The 26,811-nt window shown below is 40.6% G+C and overlaps 1 protein-coding gene across 2 annotated transcripts in view; it reads left to right on the top strand.

The window, feature by feature from the left end:
* Window positions 1–26,811, top strand: part of Dnah9 (dynein axonemal heavy chain 9) — a 331,965-nt gene that overhangs the window by 104,734 nt on the left and 200,420 nt on the right. For both annotated transcript variants that reach the window (XM_010615004.2, XM_033762784.1), the window contains 5 exons: window positions 326–451; window positions 2,625–2,864; window positions 3,526–3,686; window positions 15,939–16,095; window positions 21,777–21,881. In XM_010615004.2, coding sequence (XP_010613306.1) covers window positions 326–451; window positions 2,625–2,864; window positions 3,526–3,686; window positions 15,939–16,095; window positions 21,777–21,881 — 789 coding nt within the window. The remainder of the gene's footprint in view (window positions 1–325; window positions 452–2,624; window positions 2,865–3,525; window positions 3,687–15,938; window positions 16,096–21,776; window positions 21,882–26,811) is intronic.

The raw sequence follows: 26,811 nt of genomic DNA, 5'->3' as shown, positions 1-26,811 counted from the left end.
TATCCATGTGCAGTAAGGACAGATCCATGAGAATCCACTTGAGAAAAATCTGGCTCAAACCAGATTAAACTCTGGGTAACAGCCTCTACCCTCTTACCTGCTACCCTGTTCTGTGTGCTCATCAGACTCATTCCCACTTATCACAATCAGAGATTACACCAACAAAATGTCTTCCTCTGTCTCTTGGCAGCCATTTCAGATTATATACCTTTCCTAAGCTCCATTTTCTGTACTTTCTCAGATAGGTGGGGGGTGGGTTGTAAATGCGTGGAATTAGTCAAAGTTTCTTAGGTTCATGGTGCCTCACCCAGGATTTTTCTTTCAGGTAGAAATATGGTTGAACAATGTTCTTACTCACATGAGGGCCACTGTGAGACATGAGATGACAGAAGCAGTGACTGCCTATGAGGAAAAGCCGAGGGAACAGTGGCTCTTTGACTATCCAGCTCAGGTACTCTCCTAACAAGATCATCATGAGTCCATTTCCTCCTCTGAGGCCCATTTCAACTTCCTGAGGTTGCTAGACATCAGATTAATGCTGTGCTCCACATTCAGAAGGGGAATGAATCTCAGACAACTGTAAGAGGTCAGAAGACAGAGTAGGCAGATCAGTAGTCATGACCTAATTCAACCATTACTATGCAAAAGTAAGGTTGATCTACTTTTACTCTCATTAGCTACAGTAGGAAGAAAATGTAGCAGTCTCTATGATGAGCACAAGACACTCCAGGAGGAAACAAGGTGATGTAAGCTGCCCTGCTGAAGATCACAGGCTTGCGTGTGTCTCAATCACTTACAAATGTATTCTCGGGGAGCATGTAGCTACCTAGTGGAGTTCGGGACTAACTCTCTGAGATGTGAAGCCAAAATTAGCAAGGTAAAAATGGAGCCCACATGGGGGAAAATACAGGCAAAGTCTCAGGAGCAAGAGAGGCGATGTTGTGTTTGAGGAACTGAGAATTACTGAATATGAAAGAAATAAGGGTAAGAGTGGAGGAATGAGTAGGAGGCAGCCAATGGATTCTACGAGAGAAACTACAATCCTCTTCTTTGGACTTGATTCCAAGATATATTTGAATTTTTTATAGATTTCTCAGGCTAGTCTCAAGAAAGAAGGCAAACCTGATGAGAATTGTCTAAAGTATTCTGGCTACAGCGTATTCCTCTTGCTTTCCTTAGGTGATAGCGTAGTGCTACCACAGTGCTGGTATATCTGAGGACTGTAGACATGTAGTAGTAATTGAAGCCATAGACGTAGGTAAGATTGCCCTTAGAAAGTAGTTAGAATGAGAGAGGAGTGACGCACAAATTCTTGAGCATTATTCAGCGCCTGAGCAGGCAAAAAGGAACAGTAAAGCAGAATGAAAAATGATATTTTTGTACAGGAGGAAAACTGGAGAATGATAACCATAGAAACTGAAAAGAAAGCTCATGATAACAGGTTAAAATTTTCAAAAACTCCTGTGAGATCCCATAACATAAGGAAGATGAAGAATGTCCTTGGATAACCTTGGCGAGGTGGTGTCAGGAGGGCAGAGGACACACTGCAGGGGATAGAAGAGCAAAAGGAAAGTAGGAAGGACTGACAGTGAGTGTAGATAGCAGGGAGAAATTAGGCTATAAAGAATGAAAGCAAACTAAGTCATCACAGCAGAGAAGAGGGGGTATTTTCATAGTAGAGATGGCACATCCCATCAAGCCAACCAACAAGGACACTAATGCAAGAAGACGTTCTTTAACAAAATCCAATAGAATATAAACTTAAGAGTGTCTTTCATGAAAGGCATAATTCTTATGAAGATTCATCACAGAATTCCTATTATTAGAATTATGCGGCAAGAAAATATGTTGCCTCCTACTATTGTGATAGATGCCATCTAGAATAATGTCTCTCAAACAAAATGATGCAGATGAGCAATGTATCCAAATTCTCCATCATGAGTAATCAAAATTATGCATTTTCCATATAAAATTCCCCAGCAAAGGGAAGAAATATTGCTTTGAATCCTTGTTTTCATTTATTTTTAATCTCTGTAAAATGCAAGTCCTATGTCCCGCACTGAATTTTGGTACTATTCACTTTGACTTACAAAAGTAGCCATTTTATGATTAGAAGTTTTTAAAAGTTAAGGATGTAGTAAGAGTGTTATGGAAAAACAAAAATTGGCCACGGATGACCAGCAGTGGCCCAGTAAATTACAGTACTGGGGCCACACAAGGACCCAGAAGAGCGGACTGCAGCAATGGCTGAGCTGCACTGAGGTGTTTGCTCAACCTGTTATCCTTCCCAGCACAGGAAAGATGCTGTTCCTGGAAAGTGAACGCTGAATGGCCCATGTAGCCATTTTTAGAAGCCACTGACATTGGCCCAGACTCAGTCTTTGGTTGTTCTCAATTCATGATACATTTCTGGGATCAGAAAGTGCTTTTTTCACTTGTAATTACTTCATATCTCCAAGGATTTGGAGCATATGGCTTCCTTAGTCAATGCTGGTAGAAGGGAGGGGGAGGGGGAAGGGGCTTGTGCCCCCCATACAGTTATAACCTGAGCCCTGTTGAGTCATGAGTGGGCTGGTTAGGAACAGCCCTGGGGAGAGCTTACTAAGCAGCTCCTGGTGTCATAGGTGGCCCTGACCTGCACTCAAATCTGGTGGACCACAGAGGTGGGCATCGCATTTGCCAGGCTAGAGGAAGGCTATGAGAGTGCCATGAAGGACTACTACAAGAAGCAAGTGGCCCAGCTCAAAACTCTCATCACCATGTTGATTGGCCAGCTCTCCAAGGGAGACCGACAAAAGATTATGACCATATGTACCATTGATGTGCACGCCCGAGATGTGGTGGCCAGGATGATTGCTCAAAAGGTAGGTCCTAGATATCCAGGGACCTTCGTTCTGCTGAGCGGCTGCACTGTGGGAGTAGCTCACAAATGGCCAAAACATGGGGCTCTGGGTATGCATGGCATCTGAGAGTGGGGGGATTACAGTGGCTGCTTCTACCTTTTAAAACTTCCAGCAAAGCAATACATAAATGCCTTTACTTGTGATGACTTGACTTGTGATTTTTTTTTTTTACTTTGTACTGTGTGAAAGTGTCACATACTTCGTAGAAACTATACTTTCAGTAAGGTATTCAATGAATCACATGAGATATTTAACACTTTCTATTGCATGATTTTGGCCAGCTGTCAGCAGATGTTCATGCTCTGAGAAGTTTAAGGATAGACTGCGCTATGGTGTTCTGTAGACTTAGGTGTATTATGTCCATTTTAAAATTAGAATATTTTTAACCCAAAATATTTTCTGACTCACAATGGGTTTGTGGACATAACCCCATTGTAAGTCAAGAGGCATCTGTAATCTGAGCGGCTTGTGCCCTCTATGCTGTGGTAGTCACAGCACACTGCACTTTTAGGAGCAGTCAATACCCAAATCATCCAGAGATTTATGTGTCCTGTAGCCAGGGGCCATGTACTACCTGTCGAACATGATGGTTCACCCACCTGCTCTGCCGCTCTCTCTGCAGGTGGACAATGCCCAGGCTTTCCTCTGGTTGTCGCAGCTGCGCCACCGTTGGGAAGATGAGTCCAAGCACTGCTTTGCTAACATCTGTGACGCCCAGTTTCTATATTCCTATGAGTACCTGGGAAACACACCCCGCCTGGTGATCACACCTTTGACTGACAGGTGAGCGCCGCCATCAGCCACTAACAGCCATACAGCTTTCTGGTCCAGGCTATCCAGTGGCTACCTAGGGTCCAGGTCATCACTTGCTGTTTGCACGGCTGCAGGAGGAGGGCCTGACTCAGCACATCAGATGGAAAATAAATCTTTTTATTTCATATATTTTTTTAATGATGAAAAACTTTATTCTGTATCAGGGTATCTGGAAAATGAAGCTGCATTTGAGGCATATTATAGATGTACTCACATATGGTGAGTACAAAACCCAATTGCAGAAATATTTCTTAGCTAGTACCGGTTACTCCAAAATATCAATGCTAACATAAAAGGAAAACATGATCTGCCACACTAAAAGGATGGAAGTGAAATATGGCAGAATTTATACCAGCAGATATAAATGCAGCACCTTCCTGTATTTTTTTAAATCAAGTATTAGAAAAATCAAATTTTGCAGGAGTGCTCTGAACTTAATTAAGCGCATCTCACCTGAAATCCAACTAGGAAACCAGTCCATGATTTTTCAGCCATTTAAATTCAATGTATGAAAAAATTTTAAATATTAGGTGAAGTCAGTGATAAGAAGGGCAGGATTTTTTTTTTTTTTTTTTTGGCTAAACTACAAAATAAAGTGGTTTTCTGGAAATATTTAAGAAAACAATTTTCAAAATGTCTGATTGATATGCTGATCTTCAGAAAAACTTGACTAGTCTGTGTAGAAATTCACCTGACAGAGTATAGGGCAGAGTCTTTGGACCAAACCCTGAGCAAATCAGTGAGCCATGACTTTTGGAGGAGTTACTAGGCAGCTACACACATCTGGCTTCTAACACACGCTCTAACATATACCAACTGCTTAACCGTGAAAAGATTGAACTAAGACTTGGTTTTCTCATCTCTGAGATGGAGGTCGTAACTCACATCTCAAATGATTTACGTAAGAATAAGATAGTAATACATGAAGTTTAGCATATAGTAAGTGCTCAGTAACTAGTATTATTTTTTTATGATTGATCAACTGGCACTTTTATTTAGTACCTCTCATGCTATTATAAAGATATAAGCAACACAGTCCCAACTATTAAAGAGACATACTGCTTATCATTCATATTAATTCATGCGTGAATAAATTATGCAAACACTGAACTAGTCACTGGGAATACTAAGACAACTAAAATATTTCCTGCTCTTAAACTCCAAGTCTAGTGAAGGAAATAAAATATATGTAGATAAGATTTAAACAGCAGGGAGGGGGGAATACAAAGCCAATGGGGCTCCAAACCATATGCTACAGCTTTCCAAATATGTGACACAGGAGTGAGCCCTCTGGGCAGAGGATCTCACTCAGAGTGGGAAGAAGAAGAGAGAAAATGTTTCAGGGAACAGAGAGTCTGTGATCTGGATCTCGAAGGGTGTGTTGGTTCTGATGGGAGATGCAAAACTACTGCCAGAGTGTCCATGAAATCCTCCTCAAATGTGTTCTTGCATCACTCTTTCCTACTAAGAGGACCTATAGCATTTGTTAATTGTTAAAAAGTTACTGATAATCATTCCTGGAAAGTTGAATGTTGTAGGCAAATTCAGGGAAATGGGAGAGCACCACATACATCTTCCCGGAAGAGGAAAGGAGACTCTAGACTTAGGGAGCTAGAATCAGTCATCAAAGAGTCAGACTGAAGATTGTGAAGGATGCAGTCTTCATCCAGCATGTCCTGATAAACTATTGAAAAAATTTTAAGAGGGGTGAAATAATGAAAGCTATACTTTATGATGATTTATCTCATAGCAGAGCAAAGGCAAGGAGAGAGAGGACTGGGCAATTATGTCATGATAACAATATTTTAATTCTGCTGAGATTTCTGTAAATCCTGCTAAGAATATGTACCCTCTCCTCACAATACCACTGGACACTCAGTTTCTTCCCCAAAGAGTGATACATCAGAGTGACCAGATCACCACAAAGTGATCTTGTAGGTAATGAAGGCATTTCATCAGTGGTGAAAACTAATGTGGCTAGATCGATTCTGTGCCGCATCTCTCTTCATTTTCTCACTCTGTTGTAAGTGATGTCACCTGTCTTGTAGTGAACTCCTCAAATACATTTCCAAAGATAGGATAAATATTTTCAAATTAGTTAAACTGTAATCATAAATAGAACATGAGAAATCCAGAGCACTTGAAAATTCCAACATATTCTTTCAATAAAGATGCAGTTCATCTGCTCCTGTGTTCTTCGTTTCTTGGATTTCTTTTCTTGCCTGCTCTGAGAAGCCTCTTCCACATGGAGTCTCATTCAGGTCATGTCTCTTGTATTCTCGAATCTTTCATTCTCACGAAACCCTGTACAAGTCATATCACTGCCTCCACTGGCCTCTCACTATACTGAGATTGAAATCTGGAGTCCTAATGGGGCTTAGTGATTTCCGTTAATGGTCAAGATCCCTTATGCCCGATGCCCAACCACATGACCTCCTTTCTATCTTTTGATCACTGAAAGTTCACACCAACTTCAAGCCTTCTGATCATGGTGCCTTCTGCCTCAAATGTCCTCCTGTAGGCTCTCTGATCCTCCACTGCCTCTTCACTCTTCCTAGTTCAGAGAGGCATCCCTGACCTTTCCTAACAAACAACCTCTCCACCCTACATACAAGCACACCGCAAATAACCCTGACAAAACTCTCTGCTTATCTTCTTCCTCACATCACCACCTTCTGAAATGATCTCATTTGCTTGTTTGATTGCTTGATAGCTGGCTGCATTCCTAACTGTTATCGGGGATCTCTGTTGGCCTTGGGTGCAAGGTTACCAGCACAAATGAGTACGTGATGGTTAAATATTGAAGACGTCAATCATATAGAAAGAATCAAGTGGGGGAAGTTGACCCAAGGGAGAGATCTATCCAGGACTCTGTGTCTTGACTCTTGCAGATCTATCTGCAGCTGGGATGGTAAAGACAGTGATAACTCTGGAGATCTGGATTCTTAAAGATGTTACCTGGGATTTACCTGGGCCCAATTAATGATGGTGTTCCTCCCATGTGGGCTGAAGGAAAAGTTTTTCACCTCAACTTCATTAGGACAGGATCCTCTCAAGTATCTTTGTCTTCATGATGACTCTTAGCAAAGCATCTATCATTAGTAGGCAGGAAATCTGGTACAGTATTTCTTTTTGCAGTGAGTTTTTCTGCCTGCTGTGGAATATGAACTAATAGTTTGGGAATGCAGAATAATGGAGCATGGCATATTTGAGTAATTTCAATAATGTGTGTCTCCCACTCTAGATTATGTCATATGATGGCATTGACTTTGATCTGCTTTTTGCTCTTGGGACTCAGCATGTATCTAACCTATAACAGGCTTGCAAAATGTACTTGCTGAAAAGTGCAGTGCAATGTTTCTGAACCTCTGGAGATGGACCCGGCCTCCATAGAGCATTCAGAATATTTCTTTCTTCCCACTGACCTATCAGACATCATCATTTCAAGTGATAAAAAGGGCAAGACTGTTTTATTTTCTTAGGTATTCATACCTGCCTAAGAGTAGAAGATAATTAGTTCTTTTGGATTTAGAGATCTCTACTGTGCTTGCGCTGAATGTCTTATAGAGGGAAAGGGTAGTGTTTTGACAATGAATTATTCCTAAAATGAGGATTTATTGCCTCTTCTGTGGAATGTTGCAAATGAAAACTTGAAAGAAAGATTTGCTGCAAATAGTAGTGAATACTGTGTAGACCTTGACCTTGTTTTGCTCATTAGATGTTTTTCTGACAAAGTAGTATATGTAGTTGAATATTTATATGGTAAATTCCATTTTCTCATAGACTTCTATTTATTATCTCAAAAAATATTTTCCCCAGGGGGAAACAAAGAAAATTGGCCTCCATATAGGAAATTCACATTTTAAAGAGCACTCAAGCTTTACTGGTGTGTAGCGTGAGTACATTTAATTCTCCTCTGACAGAAGAATTAATCAAATGGACAATTGATCTGTACAACCTTTGCACATTCATTAAAAGCACATCGTAGTGCAGCACATCCAACTGATTGTGCCTATTTCTTTGGAATTTTCACAGCTTGGATGGGACTTGAATGTATAAGTAGGTACAATGGCTGAGCCATTGTCTCAGGACTTTGGCACAACAGTAAGTTGAAGAACTAAATGGAAATGTTTTTGCAGGCTGAACAAAAGCAACCCGCACAAGTCATTTCTTAGCCTTTGGGTGATCTCCTCCCCTCTTCTCTCCTTCCCTCACCTTCACACACATGCCTCTTTCTTCCCTGTGTGGTGTTAAGTACTGCTCTAATCAACTTCATATCTGTCTTGAGTACCTCTTAATTTCTCAGGAACAACTGCAAGTAGGTGAGATATAATTGATATAACCTTTGAAGGTGATTTGCTAAACAAGGACATGAGTAGAAAAACCATACTTTTTCTTTTAAATTTTTTTCTGATATTTGTTGTTGGAGAAAATTTGGAAAAATTTAGTTATCTATAGAAATTTTTAAAAAGTTATCCAGAGATAACTTGCTAAATTTAGTGGGTTTCTTTCTACATGTAGGTTTTGAACAATGAAAGTGAGATCATATGCTATATTTTTAAAATCATAGTTTTACTTAACACTATACAGTGTGTATTATCCAAATAGTCTCCTAAAACACATGAGTAGCTGAACTACAGTCTATTTACAAGTAACCCATAGAATTATGTAATGACTATGTTACAGGTATTTGTTATGTCTATGCTTTTATTGTTAAAAATAAAGCTGCTGGAGCCAGACATGGTGGCGCACACCTGTAATCCCAGCACTCGGGAGGCTGAGCCAGGAGGATCGCTCTGATTTCGAGACCAGCCCTGGCTACATAGTGAGTTCCAGGTCAGTCTCAACTACATAGTGGGAGCCTGTCTCAAAAAACCAAAATAAATAAGTAAATAAAGCTGCAGGAACTCGTGTAACTTTTTTACCAAATTCATTATTACTTCCCTAAGATGGATTCTAAGAAGCAAGATCATTAGATAATATGTATTTACAAATTTTTCTTGAAACATAATGTTTTTCCTACGCTTGCTGGTAGTTTATGAAACACTGACCTCACAACACCTTAAACAGCATAATTATTACTGTCCAAGATTTTATTAATTTTACTAAAGTTGTGTCTTCTTTGATGTGGATGTCCTTAATTACTCACAGACTTAAGAATTATGTGTGGATTGGCTGTTAGATTTTCCCCTCCCATGAATTCTTACTGTGATTACTCATTTTTCTCTGGGTTTTTTAAAATTACTTCTATGATTAGAGAGTGCCTATTCCTATAGATATCCATCTATATTTAATTCTGTTTTGGTTTATTTCACTTTTCCATTAACCATTTTTAATTCTTTCAGAAATATTTTGACTTAAGTAAAATGAATCAAAATATTTTCGTGAAGATGTTTTTAACTGCACTGTAACAAAGTGTTAGAAACTCGACTCAAAGCCACGTAAACAAAAAAAGAGTCACCTCATGTTACCTGCACAGTGGGTCTAGCTCCCTGAGCCATAACCAGCTCTGGGGCCTAAACATGGCTTGAGTTTGAACTCTCGGGAACATACCACACTCTCTGTCAATCCAGACGCCTGCGTACTTGGATTGTTCGCAGACGGGGCCATCCTAAACAGTATTACGATGAACATTTTTGTGCAAGATTTTTGTGTGGATATGTTTTTGTTTCTCTTGGATGGAAATTGTTGAGTATAGTGCACTTCTATGTGTAACTTTTTGAGAAACTGCCAAACTGTTTTCCAAAATGGCTACGTCATGTTACTTTCACCCCCAGAGTGTGTGAATGTTTCTCTGTATCCTTGGCAACACTTATTGTTGGTCTTACATATTGTCTCCATTTTGGTGAGTGGTATCTCATCTGGGTTTCATTTGGCATTTTCCTAATGAGCATTTTTTCATGTGCTTGTTAGCCATTTATACATTTTCTTTGGTGTAGTGTCCACTCACATCTGTTGGCTGGTTTTGATGGTTTGTCTACTTATTATTTGAGTTCTAAGAATTCTTTGCATACTCTGGATATATTACATGCATGTTTACAAATATTGTTCCCTAGTCTATTTTTCCTCTTTTCATTTCCTTAATGGTGACTTTTGAAGTGCAAAAGTCTTTTTTCTTTTTTCTTTTGGTACCAGGGTTCGAATTCAGGACCTTGTGCTTGCCAGGCAGGCACAGCTCCACTGAACTAAATCCCGGCCTCTGAAGTGCAAACATTTTGAATTTTAATGAGGTCTAATTTATCAAATTTTATTTTATGGGCTGTGCTATTGGTGATGTACCTAAGAAATATTTTCATGGCTTTATTATATATTTAACTTATTTTTACTCATGTGGGAAGAAATTTGTTTTTTATATTACCTTCTATTCGGACTATTTACTCCCTATAATACAAATTTTAAGAATTTTACTTTGATTTTCTTGCTTTCTCTAAGTCAGTTCTTAAATTTCTAATCTTCTTGGAGACCTAGAAATAACGAAGCATAGTCAGAACTGCTCAACTTTAGTTACTGGATACACTGTTATTTTTACTACAGAGTTCATACATGAACATTTGGATAATTTATCTTAGTTTTTCCTGTCACACTGTGAGACAAACATAATTTAGTGTAAGCAAAGCACTGAATGAGGAGGGATCTTAAAACCAAGTAATATGTGGAGTAGATCATAGAATTGAGGGTATTTGTGTTAAGGACAAAAAAGAACTTAGGATATTTGTGTTAAGGACAAAAACTTTTTAGTCAGTCAAATAGTAAAATATTATGAAAGGAACAGATTTGGACTAGGTTGATGCTAAGGACATTTTTCTTTTAGTAATGCTGTTTCTCCTGTAAAGCTTGGAAGCTCTTGAAATCTCCAGGTCTTTTCACGTCAAATTCCACCTAAACGCATTTCCTCCTTCTTTGTTTATGCCATTGCTTACAAGATTATTTTGCATTTATTGCTCTTAAATTTGATTGCATTGGCCTTACCTATCATTTTAAGGGTTAAAATTATTCATAAATTTGGCCTATCTTCTATCTAGTCCATTATTTCTTTTTTATGTTTTTAATTTATTTTATTTGTTTAAAAATATTTTTTCATTAAGTTTATTGGTACATTTTAGGTATAAAATACAGGTACATTCATCATTGGGAACTTGTGCCTTTACATGGTATATCTTGAAGGGAGGGCAGGGGAATGGGAAGAAAAAAAAGAATCTAGTCCATTATTTCTTAATTCAAGTTATCAATAAAGATACTGAGCATCAGGGAGTAGTGGAGTCCTGGGCATGCCAGTGGAAACCCCATCAAAGCAGATAGTTTTTTGCATCGCATTCAAACATCAGTTATGGTCTTCAAACAAGATAACAGGCAGAATTCAAAGAATGATTCCTAATTATTCTCATTCTTATAAAATCTCTTCTCTGAGTGTGCATGAAAATGACTATGATAATATTATTTCCACGATTGTGTTTTATTATATGGCATGTCTACTTTTTATTGCTGTGATAAAATACCCAAGAAAATTAACGAAGGAAAAGTTTATTTTGTTTCATGGTTTCAGAGGTTTTAACGTCTGTTCACTTGACTGTTGCTTTGGGCCTGTGGCAGCACAGAACATCATGGCGAGAGTAGATGGTGAAAACAACATGTTCACTTTAATGGCAGCCCGGAAGCAAAAAGAAATTGACTAGTGTCCCAATAGCGATTGTAAAAACGTACAGTCTCAGTGACCTTTCTCCCGCTCGTTCCCATCCCTTAAAGGTTCTACCACTTCCCACAAGCACATAGATTGGAGACCAAGTCTTAGGCACCTGGGCTCTTCAGAGACATTTAAGATTTAAACAATAACATATAGCAAAAGAGAAATTATTCTAGTGGACTTATTATGATATTAGCTCTTTAAAGTACAGCTTCCTCCTAGCTCAAAGCAAAAGGGGAAGTCAGAGAGATCTGAAGCATGAGAGGAATTTGACTTGCCATTGCTTGCTTTGAAGGCATAGGGCCCCATGGCAAGGAAAGTGTCATGGCCTCTAGGAGCTGAGATATCCCCTGCTGAGATATCCCCTAGGTCACGGCAACCAACAGGGACCTCGGCCTAGGTAACTGATAGGAAAAACAGTCTACCAAGAACCTGAATGAATTTGCAAACAAATTCTTTCTCAGCATCTCCAGATAAGAGGCCAACCCAGCTGGCACCTTGATTTTGGCCCTTTGAGACACTAAGCAGTGAACCCACCTGGACTTCTGACCTACGCAACATAACAAATAGGTGTTTTTTAAGACACTAAATGTGTGGTATTTTGTTACACAGCAGTAAACAAATAATACAAACCGACTATCATTTCATCTACTCTGAGATTATCCAGTATAAATTTTTGCAACAGTTCTGGGCTAATCATAGCTGGAAATTAAAATACAGCATCTTTGATTATTTCATTATACCCAAGTTACTGTATAAAAAAGAGACAAAAGTTGGGGCCGGGGATTTAGCTCAGAAGTTCATTGGCCTGCCTTGCAAGTGCAAGGACCTGAGTTGAATCCCTGGTACCAAAACAAAAAGAGAGAGACAAAAGCTACATTTGGTTGTTTTTTGTTGTTGTTGTTTTGTTTTGTTTTGTTTTGGTACCAGGGATCGAACTCAGGTCTTTGTGCTTGCAAGGCAGGCGGCAGAACCACTGAGCTCAATCCCTGGCCCTACATTTGGTATATTTATTACCTCAAAATATAATGCCTTAGGTGGATTAGCTTTTCACCTTTTAAGTTATTTTCAAATCTCTTGTCTCATCTCATACAGAGAACAACACTATGGTTCTTTAAACTCAATGTTGAGAAGACCTTTCAAACAATTGGAAATGACCCCCTGTAGAAGGGGTGCCTTTCCAGAAGAAGAGGGCTACATGATTCTACCTAAAGGATTTAATGGGAGGGGAGCCTGGCATGGATAAGGGAAAGGCTCTCTTTTGAGGCCTCTACCAGCACTGAAGTTCTGTGTTTCCACTGGAGCCAAACTAAATTGACTCATTTTTTGATGAATAAGTCAAGATCCCTCATTGAATGACTCCTTGCCAGTTTTACAATTGCCATTGTTTTTGAAACCACAAATTTACTTAAACTCCTTTGTACCAAGAAAATACTATGTGATCATTTGTACTAATTCATTTTCCATTGTTGTAACAATATAGTTGAGGCTGGTAAATACCCAAGGAAAGAGATTTATTTAGCTCATAATCTGATGGGCAAACTCATGATTGGCAGCCTCATCTGTTCAAACTTTGAAGACTTCATGGCAGATGGCATCATAAAGGCAGAAGGGAAGTATGCAGAAGGGATCATAAGGTGAGACAGTAAGCAGGAGATCAAGGAACGACTGGTCTTTCTCTTTTGGTATAAACCTGCTCATACAAAAATTCTATGAGACCAATATTAACCCCTTCCAGAGCATGTGCCCAGGGATCTGTTTTCCACTAGGACCCACTGGTTCCACTACCAACACACTGGGGACCAAGCTTCCAATACATGAAATTTTGAGCAACAAACTACATTTAAACCACAGTAAGACCCCAAGGTCTTTTTTTTTTTTTTTTTAGGACACAAAATGTTTTGGTGACACCAATTAACAGAGGAGGCAAGATTCAAACTCATTTTCCTTGATCCCAGAGTCCTTGCCTCCTTAAACCACCAGAGTATCACCTACCAACCAACCTCTAGGAAGCAGGAGCAGACTGGAGAAGCTGGCTGGATCTTTTAAGAGATGACATTTTAACAAGGCCACCAAGGGTCCTGGATCAGGGATGTGTCAGGATACTAGGATGTGCTGCAGCTCAAGCATCTTGGCAACCTTTTGTAGCAGAGGAAAATTCTACATCTTTCTGCTTTTCTCACAGCCTAAGCCAAAGCCCTCCTTATCCTGCCTCAGTTTTCAGACTCATTAGAAAACCCAGTTTTTCTCCCTGAACCTCAATCTACCATCTGTAAATCAAGGATGTGGGATCAGTTGACTCTGAAACTCTCTTCTAGCTCTCGAATTCTATTACTATGGGGAAAAAAAATAATATTTTGAAATTTACCCCCAAGTGCCTCTGGGCATAATCAGAAACTCAGTAGTTGCTCTAAATGAAATTGACACTCAATTCCAAAGATTTCTTTTCAAGTATTCTCAAACTTTTCTATGAGAAATCTATTTTGTGAAATCTTGCCCTTCTAGGCTTTTAAATTTCTTGAGAGCCCTTTTAGCTCCTGAGAGGAGGCTTAGGATTTCTGTCTGGCCGTAGATAAGGCAGCTCTAGCATGAGTGGGGTAAGAGGGAAGCTGGAAAGTGAGTCATCTGGGGGTAGCGGGGGACGCTGTACCTGTGGTAAATTCAGAGCTGTGATGGCCTTGAACAGTTCTAGAGGAAACCTGAGGCTGGGAGACGTAAAAATCATGAGGCTGACTGGAGCTAGAAACTTACAGCCCAGGAGGCTGCACATGAGACTGAAAAGATCTAGCTGGGAATATTGGAAAGGAATAGAGTAACCAAATGGTAACAGTTGCCAAGAAAGAAGAGATGAGACCCAGCTTTTCACCTTAACCTTAGGTCACCTGACCTCACATCACAGCCCGCTGATAGTGTCATGTGGTCTACAAGGTGAGTGAGGCGGATGCATGAGCCTGGATAATGAAGGGTTAAAGTTAAACACAGCTCAGATCTCCCAGATCAGCGGAGTCAATGTATTCCATGATACAAAAACAGCTTGCAACGAAATAATAATTCTATACAACTCTCCTGTCTGCTTAGGTAGGCAACTTGCCTTCCTGAGCTTCACTTTCTAAGGCTGAAACAGATCGGGTAATTGTGCGCTGAATTAGGGAAGACAAATAGTTCAAGTCCTTTCAAAAGCATTTTGGCTCTAGGCTCAGGGAAGTCAGTAGAGACCTAGTTACCATCTGGCTTATAAAAGGCATTAACTTGGGCACTGGTCAGCCTGAGACATGAGATTCAGAAACAGGGAGAACTAATTCTGGAAACCAATCAGACTACGAAGGCCTGTAAGTGCAGAGTCTGTGTATTGCTTTGCTAGGCGTTAAAAGTTAGACCAATCATGCAATTTTTAACAACTTCATTGAGGCAGCATTTACATGCCTTAAAGTTCACCCACGACAAACATGCTATTCAATGATTTTTAGTGAATATAGAGTGCAGCCATCACCTCCATCCAGTTTTGGAACATTTCCTTCACTCTATTTGCAATAAATCATTGCTTCTCTCCCCATCCCCAGGCAGCCACTGATCTGCTGCCTATTTGTTTTTTCTAGACATTTCATATAAATGGAATAATAAAGTGTCTAGTGTTTTGCACTTAGTATAATGTTTTTGAGCTTCATCTATTTTATGCTGGGACCATTACTTTACTCCTTTATATTATTGAAGATAATTTTTATCCCACTGAAATGCTACACTCTCTTTACTCGTTCACTAGTGACAGACGTTTAGGTTGGTTCTGTTTGTATTGTTATTAATGTTGCTGTCATGAACAAATGCTACACATAAGTGAATGTATTTTTCTTGGGTATATTCCTTGAAGGGGAATTTCTGAATCGTATGCTAAGCTTTTCTTTTTAAGAAACCGCTCAGCTGTCTTTCAAAGTGGCTGTACCATTTGACATTCTCACCAGCAATGTATGAAGTTGCCAATTCTTCCACATCCTCAGCAATATTTGCTCTTTTCAACTTTTATACTATAATTATCCTACTGCTGTATAATGGTAACCTGTGGTAGGTTTAATTTGTATTTCCCTAGTGACCAGTGATCATGAACACTTTTTTCATGTACTTATTACCTAAAGGCACATTTTGAACTGAGACTAAATGGAACTATGAATTCTTTAAGAAAGCACCGGACATAACTTTAAAGCTGTTTATTTCATTGTCATTAGTAAAAACAGACACCGAAATATTGTGTAGATTAAAGTATTGATCCATTCCATTCATGGATTCATTTGTGTGATATCTACTGAGGGCTTAGATGTGCTTGGAGCTCTGCTCAGTTCTGGAGCTGGAATAGTAAGGAAAACAGAGCCCTGATCTGTGAGTCTCTAGGAATTACTAGCAAATAACCAGGCAAAGACTGAAAAAGGAACATCAACCAGGTAGACTTTAAAGGGTAGGGGAGAGAGAGGGCCTTGAATTTCTCTCTCCCTGGGACCCAACAAGGTCACCTGCAGCACTGAGGATGACATTTGCCCTCCTATGTTTGGCAGGTGCTACATCACTCTCACCCAGTCTCTGCACCTGACCATGAGTGGGGCTCCAGCAGGACCAGCAGGCACAGGCAAGACAGAGACAACCAAGGACCTGGGCCGAGCATTAGGCATCATGGTCTACGTGTTTAACTGCTCGGAGCAGATGGACTACAAGGTACACATCCACTCAGGTTGGCACAAGAGTAGGAACTTGATGATGGCTCAAGCACAGCATAAGGCTATCCACATTGTGCTGGCCCAGCTCTTCCAGGTCTCAGAGCCTAAACAAAGAGGCTTCTAGTCACTCCTTGGTAGAGCTGAGGATCTTTGAGCCCTGAACTTGTTCACGTTCTTATAAACCTCTTACATGACAAGGAGGTACCAGCCCACGGAGTCTGACTCCACTGATGAACCTTGGGACTTATCTGTTAAATGAAGAAGGTGAACACAGACTCGAAGCCCTAAGTTTACCATTTGATCTAGAAGTAGAGTGAGGCTCATTGGTAGCTGTATTAAAGATACTTGTGCCTTTGTATAAAGCTACACTTGAGGTCCTCTGTAAAGCGTGCCTTCCCTAGGATATTGTACAAAGGGAAGCATGACTTCTAGAAAGAGAAGAGATTAACCCTTACTCATTGCAGGAGATTCCCACAGGAGACAAAGGCAAAGCTAATGTGCTTTGCTCAGGCATTTGGTGTTTTTTAAAGAACTAACGTAGTCGAGGTTGTGTCACAGAGAAAAGCGAGAAACAAAAGGCCCACGAGATCACTTCTAATCTAGACACATTCTGCTCACAACTGAATATTGATTACTTTTTAAAATGTGTAATAATAGGCTGCCTCACTTTCTCATTATCTTTATTTTTTATGTTGTATAAGTTTTTTTTGTAAACTGTTTTCCATCACACTTTTGTAAACAGCATGACATGTGAATTAAGAGTAGAAAAACAATTGCATTAAGTAAAGTAAATATATATATAGATGTAGATATATATATGAATGTTGTGACATATTGATTGTAAAATACACTTGTGTAGAAACAACTTGCAGTTCAAAAGTTATAGAATTCTTTAAATGAGGCTTGTGTTCTATAACTGGAATAATTTCTCTAGTAAATAACTGTCCTGTCCGAAGAGTTGTTGAGTCCTGTGGCACTGTATTTTTCTCCTAGTAAGCAAACAAGAGGAGGCTTTGGACCCAAAATAACTATCTTCCCCAAGGTCCACATCCATTCCCTAAATTTTAGCACAGCTGCTTTTAGTGATGAACACATTAAGATAATGTTTCTTTTTAAGTCAGGCTAGATCTTTTTCTTTTTAAAGAAGTAAACTCAGCCTTAAGGATTATTTTAAGCTTATAGATTCTTCTGTAGTTGAACATTGGTGCATTGATAGAAAAAGACTAGTCTCCCGAGGGGAACATTCTGAAAGACACACTCATTTAGATGAAGAACTGATTGAAGAAAACCAGTGTATTTCTTCAAAGTCATCCTTAACATACTAAACAGGAAGAGATAAGCTGGCCCCATAGCTAGGGATCACTAGGGCTGTTTTACAAAATTTTTCAAAGTTAATCATTGGACATTATGCCTACCAGCTCCTCTGAGAGGACAGGGTGGAACAACTAGTCTATCCTTGGTTCTTTTCAACAGTGAGTGGAGCATTGTTCATTGAGTCTGGGTCAGGCACAGGGTAGAGCAACATCAGTGTTTATAGTAGTAGTGACATAATCCAGAACAAAGGTGGTCCCTTCCCAGACACCAGATAACCCTTGTAACCAGGCAATCTAATGAAACTACTTGCAAATCCTCTTTCCCTTTGGTTGTCCAACTGTTCTGGAATTATTTTTCATCCTGAAACACTCCAGAAATCAAACTAAGCCATCGGGTGTTGCCCAGCATGCATTGGGCACTGTAGAAGGATACCAAAAATAGTTAATGTTTCATTCTGATAAATTTAAATTCATAGCTGGAGTTGCCTCAAAAACTGAGGCTGGGGAGTTCCCACAAGGGAGTGTCCCGAACCATCCTAAGAGGGGACAGTGGTTGAGATTCCAAAGAAAGAGCTAGGGACTGGAGTGTAGCTGAATGGTACAGTGCTTACTTAGTGATACAAAGGCACAAAGCTGTGAGTTTTATCTCCATGCAAAGAAGGAGAGAGAGATAGATAGATAGAGAGAGAGAGAGAGAGAGAGAGAGAGAGAGAGAGGTGATTAGTCCAAAGCATTTATTAGAGGAACTTACAGAGTGCTGCAGCTTGTACTGTGGATAGACAGCAAAAAGGGATGCTCTATCCAGGCATGCTTTCAGCAAGGGACAGGGTATGGAGTTTATATGAGAGGTTGAGGAATTTGGGCCTATTTCAGGGACCAGTTTCTTTCAGTTTTGACCAACTAAACTCCTTTACCAATGCCTGGGAATGATCAAGGTCCCTTCTTGGGCTCAAGCCTGCTGGGAAAAATCTGTACCAGGCTGAGCCACAGAGCAGTTAAGGCCCTCTGTAATCTTCAGGCAGGACACAGAAAGAAATCGAGGGGAAGAAGGGGCCCTAAATAGAGACACATGGATAGGTAGATGGCTGATAAATGGATTATAGGCACAGAAGGGATGACTAGTAGATAAATAGATGATTGATAGGTAGATGTTAAATAGATTATTGATAGATAATTGATCAATAAGTAGATGGATAGTACACAGATAAGTAGATAGAGGATAACTCAGTCTATCTGGAAAGATAAATTGTAATAATTAAGGAAATAATTAAGGAAGCTAATCAGCACCCAGACAGAATATCTCAGGTACTAATGTTTATTCTACAAACTCAGAATTCCAGCCCAGACTTCCAGAATAGTGGGGAGTCAAAGGGGGGTGCTGGTCAGGAAAGATGTCGCAGAGCACGTAACACCGAAGACTATTTGAGTTTTGGGATGCGGTATTTTAACATAGTTTAAAGTTCTCTGGGCCGCCAGGACCTCGTCCCCGAACTCTCCTCATAGAGCCTGGCTGGGCCAGGCAAGGAAAGGAATAAAGGTCAGGAAGAGCTTGCCTTTGCTTCTCCAGGGATCCTTTCGATGTGTCATTCATGACATTCAAACCAATGCGTTCTGTTCATGGCTTTCCAGGAGCAAAAGCTAGAAAGACATGGAAAAACGCCTGGCTATTTTAGGGAAGGTCAGAGAATAGAAAATAGGAGATGAGACTGAATAAGGAGGGGAGGGACTGGAAGCCTCTAAGGATCTGACCTCGAAGTGAGAGGCTGCAAAACAACCCGCACACTTCAGGACAAGAGTTAAAGCCTTAAGAATGGCATTGAAGGAAGATGCCCTGCATGATCGGGTGGATCAGGACGGGAAGACTAGAAGGAAGAAAAGTTTTCAGTGGGAACATTGCAGTCATTCGGAACACAAGGGTTGAGGAGTCAGATGACAGGGTAATAGAAATGGAAAAAAAGAAAAGAGAAGGCTTTTTAAAAAGAAAAGGTAAATGCTAACCTAGGGAACATGAGAAGGTAGTGAGTGGAGAGTGTGGACAGTAGTTGGGAACCCTCGCACCCCTCTACCTTGTAAGTTCTGTAAGGGACATCATTGCACTTAGCTGAATGAGGGCAGGAGGTTCAGGGAGAGCTGGGGTTGACCCAGAACAGTGTGATGGCAAGAAGGGAAGGGGTTACTGTGTACTCTGTTAGTGCTATTTTGAAAACCCATAAAACTAGCTACTCTCTCCGGAAACTGTTGCTGTTTTAGTGCTGAGATGTTCCCTGTGTTATAGCTGCAATGCCTTCCCCCTTGACCTCAATTGGGAGAGGCCATTGCAGAGACATCAAATAGTTTTGAACCTGATAGTGTTCGGAATTATTTCAAAGCCACTCCAAAAGGCAGGCTCCTTTGAGACTCCAGTCTCCCCATATATCTTGAGATTCCGGGCTCCCTTGGCTTCTGAAACGTCATCATACTTCCACCCTTCTCCTCCTAACTCTCCGATCTCCTGGCTTCTTGATCTCATTTGCTGATCCTTTCTTTAAAAGTGTTCATTAGCGTATATTAATTTTACCGAATATTGGGTTTCCCTGGGAATTTTCGAATGTGAACATAGCATTCTTTGATCACATCTACCACCCAATACCCTCCCTAATATCCCTATATATTCTGCTTAATAAAGTCAATTTTAACATAAAGACCAATGACTCCTACATCTCTTCTCCAGTTTTATCCACTTTTTAGTCCTGTGCCTGATTGGGCAGTGGATATCTCCAGGTAGAAGTCCTTTTCTCGACTTTTGTTGTTGTTGGTGGTGGTGGTGGTTTTTTTTTCCTCACTTAGTTTATTGGTACATTTTAGGTATACAGTACACTTACATTCATCACTGGGATCTTGTACCTTTACATGACAGGTCTTTGTGCTCATTTTTTCCCCTTGTCCCTGCCCTCCCTTCACCCCCTCCTCCCCTCCCCATTTACAAACATTTCATTTCCATTTTTTCATTTTCTCATTTTTTTTCTTTTCCCTTATTAGCTTTCCCCTACCCTTCCCACTTTCCCTGCACCTCTAGCCCTTTTCTTCCTATTTCACATGGTCAATGGAGGTTTTAGTTTTTTAATTTGGATACTTGGATTCCATTGTATAAAAGAGATCCACAACTGCAAGAGCTTTCAAAGCCACTTTTGAGTGTGGATTTTGATTCCTGGATTTCCGCTTAGCCTATGTAACTGTTTTATAGCTGATTAGACAGATGTATAGATACAGAGGGAGAGAGGTGGGGAGGGATGCGAGGGAAGAACGTGTGTGGATGGCTGCATGGACAGATAGTAGTGCTCTGCGAAATAAGTTTTGCAAGTGCCATTGTTCTACCGTCTGCTATTTACCTTTTTGGCAAAATTGACCACTCCAGAGCACTTGACCCACTCCTCTCTAAACTGTACATTTGTGGTTTCCAGTATCCATTAGAACCAGTGCTCATGTAGCAACTTTTATCTCTGTAATGTAGCTAAAGGTTCTTAAAGGAGGTGACCCCCCCGGTATTTAACGTATGATCTTTGCACAGAGCTGAGGGGAAAAAAATGTCTACCATGTAAATGAATGGGATTTTCACTGTTCACATTTTCATGGCAATTTAGTAGTGTCACCGTGCCAGTGACCTTGAAAGCATCTCCCAAAAACCTGTCCCTTGATATTGTTTCATAGTTTACTAGTCCATGTTAAATTCCAAAATAGATTTTTATTTTTAGGACAGAAATACCCTCTTCCTTTCGAAATTCATTTTTTGCTCTCATCTGAAAGGATTTACCTGTAATTTATTTTCTGTAGATACTATCACCTCCCATCACAGTCTCCAGCTCCTCGTCACTCCGGGAAACCTGGGCAGTTGAGGATGGATTTAAAGATACAGACATAAACCTTTCCGTCAGTGCATACCAAGGGCTGAGTGGAAGGCTTTTTGTCTGTACAGTGAAGGAAAATCATCTTTTATTCATTTCCTGGGATTTTGAAAGCTACACAATCAACAGTGATGCAGCCCTAATGACATTTTAAAGGAATTTTCACTCAAGTGTATTGAAAAGGTTGTGTTTGATTCTGTGACTTGTGTTGGCACCCATCACCATCAAAAATTTAATTGTTCTTGGGCTGGGGATTGAGCTCAGTGGCTCGGTGCCTCCCTCACATGGTCCTGAGGTCCTGAGTTCAATCCCCAGTACTGCAAAAAAAAAAAAAAAATTGTTCTTGAAATTTTAATACAAGTTTCTGACCAGGGGTCTTTAGGAGACCAGATGTATCTATAATAGAGAGGATGGAAAATGACTTCAGACATGTATTGATAAGCCCCTTGCTGTTGGTAATTTGATCCTTGTACATTCCATTGCAGTCTTGTGGCAACATCTACAAAGGCCTTGCTCAGACCGGCGCCTGGGGCTGCTTTGATGAATTTAATCGAATCTCCGTGGAGGTCTTGTCTGTAGTGGCAGTGCAGGTATGTGGGGCAGGAGTCGGTGGGAGCCTCATGGCGTCCATGTTGAGCACTGTGAAAGTTCATGGCCTCTTGCTTCCAAGCTCTCCTCAGAACACTTTGCCCTTCTGCCTCACCATTCCATTACCCTTCCTCCACACTCCAAAATCAGTTCCAAGGGAGGCTGTTCGCTGGTATAAGTACTCTGCAGCTCCCCACTGAAGGACTATGAGGCTGTTTTTCTTCTCTGTAATAAGCGGATAAAGATCTGTCCTGCTGGCTTCATACAGGTGCAGAGAGAATCAAGACCAGACTGCAGAACCAGCTTCTTAGAGAAGTCACACACTCTGGATATGAACCAGGGCTTAGCTTTGAGCTCTCCCATTTCCTACCTAAGTCTTTGAGCAAGTTGCTCCACCTCTCTCAGCCACTTTCTCCAGTGATCTCTTGTTTCTCTCTATAGATAGTGGGCATAATAACAGGGCTGCTGTGGAAATATGAGAGATGATAAATGAAAAGTGCACAGCATCGGTATTGTTGAATGAAATCCTTTTTTAGGTTGGGTTTTATGTGAGCCTATACCACTGACCTCCAAGGTCCTGTGAAAGCATGTATTGCACGGCTACAGTAAGGTAAGCACGGTCCTGATGACCAAGGTGAGGGTGCCCCACAGAATAGGACGTGACTCCTAACTTTGAAAAACTTGTGTTCTTGAGATGGACCTGAGCACTTTCAGTGTTTTACAAAGGATTTGAATTCTGACTCGCAGTATAAAACAAGACTTCCAAGTTCATTAGACTTTCAAATTCATTATCTTAGAGTCAGTCTTTGAAAGGATGGAAAGGATTTGAATTTGGGTAAAGACTGCATAGGCAGTGGCAGCAATAGAAGAAAGGAAGGCAAAAGATGAATAAGCCTTTGTTAGCCTCTTCTGCACCAGGCATTTTTCATTTATTATCTCTTGTATTTCCACAACACCCCTACTCTTTTATACCCCCTATCAATATAGAGAAAATAAAATCAGAGAAAAAAGTAACTTGTCCAAGGGTACCAATGTAAAGTGGCAAAGTTAGGATTTGAACCCAGCACCTGACCTACATCATGCAAGTGCCAATCTGGACACAGTGGTGTAGGTAGGAGGTAGATGTGAGAGGAGAAAATAACCTAGAGACATACATTTCAGACAAGGAGGGGACAAACTTCTATGACTTCTGCAGTTCAAGGCAGGATTTCTGAGAATGAACTGTTACTGAGCAGAGCTGTTGGTATGTAATGTGTAATAGAGGTGGTGTGGAGATCTTCCCTGATTTCCAGTGAGGAGATAGTTTCCCCATTCAGATAGAGTTATGGTTTTACCTGTTGGTACGACTTAATTGTGGAAGAAGAACAAATGCTCCTTTGGACTAAAACCCTGATCTAGCTTAGCCAGAAAGAGCTGCCTGTGTGCATCTTTTCGGTGCCACATGGGCACAGCTCGATTTGGGTAGGGTGGGAGCATTTCCACCATTAAAGCTACATATCAAGGGCATTTTTGTTTTCCTAGAGATCCAGTTGTTAAACATTTATCAGCACACCTCCGCTTTGCAAGGCTCTCAGCTTGGTGTCGTCAGATCTTCTAAATATTAAAGAGAAGCTGTGCATTCAGATATTATAAGAAATTATATCAGTCCATTTTCTATTATAATGAACTATCTGAGGCTAGATAGCTTCATCAAGAATGGATGTTTATTTAGCTCATAGACCTGGAAGCTTGAAGACCTACAAAGGGTGGTGGCCTTCAGGCTGGCAGAGTCCCATAGCAGCACAGGACATAACAACGTGAGACAGGGAGTGTGCATGTGTGTTCTGATCTTGTTCCCTCTTCATAAAGGTATCAAAATTCAGTCAACCCCAAAGACTCCAGCCTGATGACTTTATCTGATCTGAATCGCCTGCCAAAGGCCCCTCTCTAATACCATAGCTGGATTAAGTTTCCACCTTCTCAGTATCTCACAGCAGGAACATCGAAGCCATGAGGCCCACTGAAAGCATATCCAAGTTGTAGCACAAATCGAATATGTCTTCTGGCTACTTCCACCACAGAGGGTTCACTTTATAGCCTTGGGCCAGGAATGGTACCTTCTTAGGTCTGTATGAATTTGGGGCATTTATCCATTCTGAAGTATAAGATGTGGAATAAGCAAGTAAAACAAACTAGTAGTAGAATTGGTATTTCTAGGAATACTAACTCTAATATGTGAATGGTTCTGAAAATCAGCGGGATTTTCCCCGCTAACACCATTGAGAAGGATTTTATGTATGTACTTGGAATTCTTGTTTTATCTTTTTATTCCTTTACCTACTCTCCTCTGTAATTTACCTGCACCTTCTAAGTCTTTCATCTTTGTATTTAAGATTTTCTGCATCCTTTCCGCTTGTTGCTTGCCACAGATTTTGATGGACAATCTCATGTTTCCCCAGCCAGGTTGCACTGCTATGCCTACTTTCACATCAGTCCAAGATGATTTCTAAATAATTTAGGGTCTTAAGCCTGCACAACAAAGTCTTACAGAGAGTAGATAATCAGTACCTGTGATGATGATGATGGTGGTGGTGGTGGTGGTGGTGACGGTGGTGACAGTGATATTAGTGGTGACTTTAGTGATGATGATCCTGTTTGTGATGATAATGAAGGTGGTGCTGATGATGGCCATTGTCTTAGTTACTTTTCCCTTGGTGCTGAGACAAAATACCCAACACTAAAAATTGGTGGGGAAAAGGTTTATTTGGCTTACAGTTTGTAGAGGTTTCAGTCCATACTTGGCCAGCTCCAAAGCAGGGTAGATGGCAGACAGGCATCACAGAGGAGAAACAACAAGACGCCCATGTGGTAGGAAAGGCAACAAGAGGGCTTCACAGTATCTCTCTGTCTCTTTTGTCTTATTCGGACTACGGGAATTAGTCCTAATCACTCTTGTGTAGTGGTTTAGTAATCACACGCCCTTAACCCCAGCACCACGCATTTCAGATTCAACTGTCTCTGAAAAAGAAAGTCCCGCCTCATCTGCATGAGGTTTTGGGGGGACATCTAAACACCAACAGTCATGATAGTAGTGATGATGGTGGTGGTCATGCTGGCCAAGTGATGAGGATTATTACTATCATCATTATTTTAATGCTGCAGAAAATGATTAAAGAGAAGTAGATGGCTAGGACACATGGGCAGGAATCGAGGGTCCACACCCAAGTCTCATAGGTCTTTTCTATATCCACCCTTGTTCTCAGCTGGACCAGCCTCAAATTATATTACCAAACTTAACAATGCTCTAATGGAACAGTGCCCAACATCCTTTGTCCCTTCTTCTCCTTACTGGGCAGGCAATGAGTTTGCCTTTTTTAGAAATTGCCCAACATGAGATCAGTGATGAGATCAATTATGACCCTCTAAGATCAGTCCATGACCTTTTGTGTCTGGAATTCCGTGAAAGAAGTTCAACCTGGAATTCCCTGAGGCTGTCACTTGGGTCTGAAAGCACACCCATAGAAGATATTCTCAAGAAAGTAGTCTGACAACAGCTCAGGCAAAATCTGAGCTGGTAACATTTAAAATCGTATACCCATCCAAGGAGAAAATTGCACTTAATTATTCACACAGTCATCCAGGCTGGCATATTGGTTCAGAAACCGCACCAGCTGCCGACAGTTCTCTGCTACCCTCCCCTCTCTCTCTCTCCTCTCCTCACCCGGCTGTGCTCCTCATCCCAGTAACTTCTGCAAAAGTGATTATGCTTCAGTGTCTTTGCTGCTAGATATTTTCACATCTCCGTAAAATTGGTCAAGCAGAATTGCATATCCATTTGGGAAAAGCCTCAGTGTGGCAATTCCAAGAGAAATTGCACTGCTATTTTTAAAATGTATATGATACTACTTAATTCTTTTCAGATTCTCTTCATTACTGTGGCAATCAGCTCTCTAGATGTTGGATTATCTGAGCCTGAGGACACATCCCATCACCCCGTACCTGCAAACCCTTGTGCCCCTCCATGGTCTCTGGCCAGGTGTCCCTCACTCTTCCTCCTCTCCTCTATGGTATTAGCATTAATGGTGGGCCGAGCAAAAGCTGAAAGCAGAAAATCAGTTAGCAAGGGAGCCCACAGTAGCAGGATTCCAAGTACTTCAGGCACTAAACAAATGCTCCAATCTCAAAGCCAAGGGAATGTCCCAAGTAGCACCAAGGAGTTTAAGGCCTAATGTAAAAAATACACAAAGATGAAAACCTTTGCAAAGCGGTGAGTGGGTTGCACTTCCTGAAGGCAACAGACTCCAATCTGCCATTGCAGAAGGAAGCATGGCATGAGCCAGGCAGGATTTTAATGACATGTGGCATTTGGAGCAAAGACTTCCAAAATCAATGACCACAGAATAGACCACTTTGCTAGAATGAAAAGAGTAAGGTAAAGGAGCATCAAGGAAAAGCTGAGCGCATTCACTAAGCCCACGACCTCTTTATATTACATCACTTGCAGAGAGATAAGACAAATTAAATGCTTCATTTAATGCATGGGATGAAAAGTTCTGGCCCAAGTAGAAGAATACAGAGACAGGGAAGATGCAACTTTCAGACTCAAGGGAGAAATGACATGATGCTTGTCCTTTGGATAATAGAACTGACCCTGTGAAATAGGGCTGGCCGCTGAAGCCAAATATTACCGTTAACAAGTTTCCTTGTGGCTCTCATGCATGATAAACTGAAGACAATCAGCTATCTCAACCTGGGCACATTTCAGAATTACCTGGATGGTTCTGAAAGGGAAATGCACAATATCCATCCTGAAAAGATTCTTATTTAATTGGTCTAGGATTGGACCTCAGCACTGGTATTCTTAGAAAATTTTCCATATGTTTTGATCATGAAATAGTCAGCAAACTTTGAGGACTAGAGCTGAGAGAGCTACTGCCAGTTTAAAAAAAAAAA

The sequence above is a fragment of the Fukomys damarensis genome, unplaced genomic scaffold (assembly GCF_012274545.1).
Source record: "Fukomys damarensis isolate Sample0158 unplaced genomic scaffold, DMR_v1.0_HiC HiC_scaffold_13, whole genome shotgun sequence".
Lineage (NCBI taxonomy): Eukaryota > Metazoa > Chordata > Mammalia > Rodentia > Bathyergidae > Fukomys > Fukomys damarensis.
This window is presented reverse-complemented; position numbering and strand designations above follow the sequence as displayed.